The sequence below is a fragment of the Microtus ochrogaster genome, chromosome 16 (assembly GCF_000317375.1).
Source record: "Microtus ochrogaster isolate Prairie Vole_2 chromosome 16, MicOch1.0, whole genome shotgun sequence".
NCBI lineage: Eukaryota > Metazoa > Chordata > Mammalia > Rodentia > Cricetidae > Microtus > Microtus ochrogaster.
In genome coordinates, this window is record NC_022018.1 from 14,098,077 (window position 1) to 14,103,551 (window position 5,475).

General features: G+C 38.0%; 1 protein-coding gene across 1 annotated transcript in view; it reads right to left on the reverse strand.

Annotated features, from left to right (window-relative positions):
• Positions 1 to 5,475, reverse strand: part of Arhgap21 (Rho GTPase activating protein 21) — a 126,187-nt gene that overhangs the window by 67,196 nt on the left and 53,516 nt on the right. The window contains exon 3 of the mRNA XM_005354739.3: positions 2,219 to 2,398. Coding sequence (XP_005354796.1) covers positions 2,219 to 2,398 — 180 coding nt within the window. The remainder of the gene's footprint in view (positions 1 to 2,218; positions 2,399 to 5,475) is intronic.

Below are 5,475 nucleotides of genomic sequence, written 5' to 3' on the forward strand. Positions count from 1 at the left end.
AAAAAAAAAAACAAATTATTGGTATATAATTAATACCAATTAGAATCTTACTAAGCACCTTTGTCAGAAGACTGGAGTTTTCACAAGAAAAAAGGCTGCGGGTGAAGCCAGGTTAGGAGCAAAAAATCAACTAGCTCTGAAATATGTGGGGGCAGGGTGCATCATGGAGACACTCAGGCAGAAGTACCACAAAAGCAGCCAGAGAGATGAGAAGCTACTGTACTACAGAGACCTTCCATGAGCGCTCATGGGCTACGACAGAACACGGAACTAACCACTACATGGTTAAGTTCCTGTACGCAATTTGAAAGGGCATCTGTTTGGTGTCTTTAGGCTCTTGCTGCCATGCTGCCTTCTAGCTAAGAAATTAGCAAGCAACTTTCAAAAGCTCGTATGAAAAAACACATCAAGATGAGTACTTGCTGAGCCTTAAGAGAATCAAAGCTACCATGCACTGTAGAAAGGAAAGTGGAGCTCTGGCTGAAGGCTAGTGATTTATTACATAACTCTTGACCTTTATTTTGGCTGCCCAAATGTTGTTTTTCTTCTTCTTGTTATAAGCTCTGTTCTGAGACTAATCGGTTGCCAGCTAAGTCACATAATAGAGACTTTTTTTAATCAATCGGACACTTTCTAAAAACTATATAACACTAAAAATTATTTTAAATTCTTTTAAGGCTGGGAGTATAGCTCAGTGATACAGTGCTCACCTAGCAAGTGTCATGTATAAGGCCCGAGGTCTACCTCCTCAGACACACACATGCACACACAAACACACACATGCACACCACAGACACACATGCACACACACAGACACACATGCACACATACAGTCTTTGAGTGAATTGATAAAATTTCAATATGAAAGTGGAAAATACTCTAATATATATTTCCCAGGGAAGGAATATAAAAACAGACCTATGTACATGAATGTCTGCACCAAACCCCAGCATTACATGGCTCTACCAAGCATTACTGTCTATCAGTTCCATTCCCATTGTTTCATGCTGCAAAGTCACCATGCTCACCGTGAGCAAGGCACTGCTGGGGTCTCACAAGTGCAATGCTCAAGGTCACAGAGCTCATGAGGGACAGAGAGATGGGGATCAGACCAGATTCTTTCAACTCCACAAATACTTTCCAATACAGATATATTTTTAACCTGTGCTAATTATTTTATGAAAATTATATTATCTATATGCTCCTTGTGAGCTAAATGAAACAAACAAAAATCACACAGCTCTAGTGTATGTATCTAGTGAATATGTAAGTAATATTATTAGAGCTTTTAAGATCAATAACTTCTTAAAGCAGCTAGACAGTCACTATACAGACATTTTAGGAAATATGACTGATAAATATTAAGTCCAATGGCAGTAATTATTCATAACCTTTGAGATATTCAGTGCCTTTAAAAGACTATCCTGTAATTCATTTTCTTGGAAAGAGGTATTTAGGGAAATGAAGTGAGGGTCCAGGTGTGCTTGTACACCTTTAATTCTAGCTCTCTGCAGACAGGAGGAGGCAAAGACCTGTGAGTTTGAGGCTAGCCAGAGCTACATCTCAAAAACTGAACAACAGCTAAAAAACAGTGTGATCTCTAGATACAACTGGATATTATCTTTATGTGTCTTTAATCAATACATTAGCCAAGTTCAAATTCCAGACCCACTCTACCTATAGGACTTAACCCAATTCCCATGTCTGTGACATGGGGCTAATATACTTGTAAGCTAGCACTAGTAATGGCAGGGAAGAGTAATGATCACAAACACGTCAACTGCAGCTAAAATCATTACACGCTGAGCCGCTCAGACGGGAGCGCTCTCTTTGTGCAGCTTACACCTGTCACTGTATTTCAAAGTTCTGACTTACCGTCATGATACAGTGGAAAGTTAGCAATTTCTATTCTTATTAATTTTCTGAAATCACCAGCATATTTTAACCATCAATTGCCATAATCTGCCCAGAGCCTACAGATTTTTTCAAGATCTAGGGAAGTCACACATTATGAAGAGTAAAACTGAAGCTTAGAAGTCACCAAAAAATAGATCTAGAGTTCAGAATCAGTATATTTCAGAAATTAAAGTTTGTTATAAGTTTAAAAAATACATAAAAAAGATTTTAAAATACAAATATGTCACTCATTTTAAGACAGAAAAGAGGGGAAGGGGGAGGTGAGAAGGGGAAGAGACCAGAGGGGATGGGATTCTCTTACCTTATATGAAAACTGAATGGCAGACTCTGGGGGATAAACGATGAAGTGTCTCAAGGTAAAGCCAAACCCTTGCGACGTTCTCTTCAACATAACTGTTTTTGGACCTGGCCAGCAGAACGGTTCATCTTCAGATGGTGACACGGTTTCACTTTGTTCTTTTCCATCTTTATTTTTTGACACCTAAAGTGCAAAGACATGTACCACTTAACTACAGAACACAAGTACAAACACAATACCTGAGTATAAATATGAACTTTATGGACAGGTCGTGTATTTGCTGATAGAGTTAAGTGAATCACAATCACCAAAATCACAAAGATGTGCATACGTGCATGTGTGTGAGCATGCGTATAATGTATGTACATGTGTGGGCCCTCTACATGCATACTGGGGCCAGAGGGTGTCTTGTGTACCCTTCTCTGCCATATATCTTTTGAGACAGGGTCTCTTGTTGAACCTGGAGTTTACAGTGTTTGGCAAGGTTAGGATGGCAGGCAGCAAGGCACAGTATCCTCACCTGCTCATTGATGGCGTTAAAGGTGCATGCAGAGCCTCTCCCAGCTTGTCAAGTGGGTGCTGGGACCTAGGCTCTGGTTCTTTATCTTGAACAGCAACACTCTTACCTCTGAGCCATCTCTCCACCACCACCCTCAAACTAAAACTACAAAAAAAAAAAATTATATTGTGGAAAATCAATGAGCAAGAGAGAATTCCTGAAAATTACTGGCACAATAAGTAAAACTAAAAATGTCACAGACAGCACGGAAAACGACACTAAGGAAATCCCACAACACACAAAGGGTCAAAGGAGAAACAATGAAAGAGAGGCAGAACTCTCAGCACAGAAGGAGAGTAAGCCATATGATCCAATGCAATAAATACTAGAAAACTAGCAAAGCCCTCAGCTCTAAGCCTGAATTACATATGCACAAAGATCACAATCCTTCCAAGATTCTGGCTTTTGAGGTCCCTTGACCTCTGCTCTTCAGCCTTTTCCTAACCAAGACTAAAAATCCTTTACAGATTAAACCAAAAACCTCACTCAGTACCTCTTAATTCCTGTTGTTCCCGAAGTCTGAACTCTTAACTGTGCCTCACCAACCACAAGTCTTCACGCTTCTCTTAAAGAGGCTTTGATTTACCTACTCCCTTAACCTTAGATTCTTCAGAACTCCTCATTGCCACCTGAGTGGTCCAGGAGGAATCGGCATTGCCCGCTGGAAGCTTTAGCCTTTCCAGGTGAACACAGGTGGAGAGAAACAAAGCCGAGCTGGTGGAGTTCACTTTAATGTCAGACCCTGCAGTACGGTCGGTCACTCAGATACATGACATCTCGTCTCCTCATCCTAAGCAGCTATTTCATCCCTTCTCCCTCACCCTCCCCGGAAGACAATGACTTACCAGGGTTTCACAGTGAGATAACAGAGCTATAAAGAGAACATAACCCCCTGGCATTTACCTACCCACTTCCCCCATCTTTTCCCTCCCTCTCTCGTAATGATAATGACTGAAGTCTCTGTTCTCCTAATGCCTTATAGCTTTGTAATGGCCCCATCTCCTATATTCTCTAAGACTTCTATCATGAAAGCATGTTGGATTCTGTTTCTTCATCTACTGAGATAACTATGAGATTATTGTCTTTAAGTCCATTTATGTAGTTTATGACATTTATTGTCTTGAATGTGTTGAACCAACCCTACATTTCAGTAATAAAGTCAACTTGGTCATAGTGTATAACCTTTGTGATATATGTCTGTTTTCTGTTTGTAAGCTATTCTATTGAGCATTTTTTCAGTCTATAGTCATCAGAGATATGGGCCTGTTGTTTTTGTTTTCTGTTGTATCTTTACCTAGTTTTGGTATGAGGATGATGCAAGCTTTACAGAAGGATTTTGAGTTCTCCTTTTCTCATAATATTCCCTTTTCCTTTATAATATTCTCAATTTCTTTGGTGCCTACTATAATGTTTTCTTTTATTAATTCCGATTCTATTAATTTGGATCCTCTTTCTTTCTCTTAGTTAGTGGGCAAAGGGTCTGTCAATCTTATCTTCTCAAAGAACCAGCTCTTAGATTGGTTGATTCTTTGTATATTTTTCTTTGTTTCTATTTCATTGAATTCTTGCAATGACTTTTGTTTTTGGACATTGACTAGGTTTAGATGTGGTTTGTTCTTGATTTCTAAATTTTTGAATTGCATCACTAAGTAGCTTATTTGTGATTCTTTAATGTAGGTACTTAAAAAGTTATCAATTTTCCTCCCAGTTATCAATGAGTCCCAGAGTTTTTGCTGTATTATATTATTGTTTTTCATTTAGTTACAAGTTCATTTTTATTTCTTTCTTGGATCCTATCTATCATTTAGATTACTCTCCATGAGTTTATATATTTATTAGAAATTTGTTTGCTGTTGATTTTAAGTTTTACTGCACTATATCTGATATAGTAGTTTTGTTTGCCTTTTACTTTGTAAAGATTTGTTTTGTGCCCCAGGATGTGATATATTTTAGAAAAGCTTCCATGTACGGCTGGGTAAATGTGTATTCTTTGGTGTTTGGGTGGAATATTCTGTGGATCTGACAAATCCATTTGATATATTATGTCAACTAATCCTGATGCTTCTATTTTTTGTCCATATGACCTGTCTTTCAGAAAAAGTGAGGTATTCAAATCACCTACTATTAATGGATTGATACTAATCTTTGTCTTTCAATTGGTAGTACAGTTTTTTTTTTTTGGTTGTAGTACAGTTTTTTAACGACACTGATTGCACAAGAGTTTGGTACATATGTACCAAATTATATTGCATATTTAATGTAACCATTTCCTTCATTAGAACGAAGTTTTAGTTTAAGTTTGAAGTCTAGTCAATCAGATATTAGGGTAGGAAGACCTGCTTGCTTCCTACCAGATTTGATTGGAGTATTTTTGTCCATCCTTTTGCTAAGGTGGTGCCCATCTTTAAAACTAAGATGTTTCTTATAAACAACAGATAATTGAATTCTGCTTCTTGATTCATCCAGTTTGTGTCTTTAGATTGGAGAACTGAGGACATTAATATTTAAAGCTGCTATGATTGTAATGTGTGTTCATCATGGTCATCATGTTGTTGACTTTTGGTACTGTTTGTGCTCTCACTGGTACTTTGTGTTATAGTAATTACAGCTTTGTACTTCTCTCCCCGGTCTCTGCTATGCTCATTTCTCTCTCCAGCCCAAAATAGTGCTTCCTGTATTTTCTTACTGGTTTTTTTTTTTT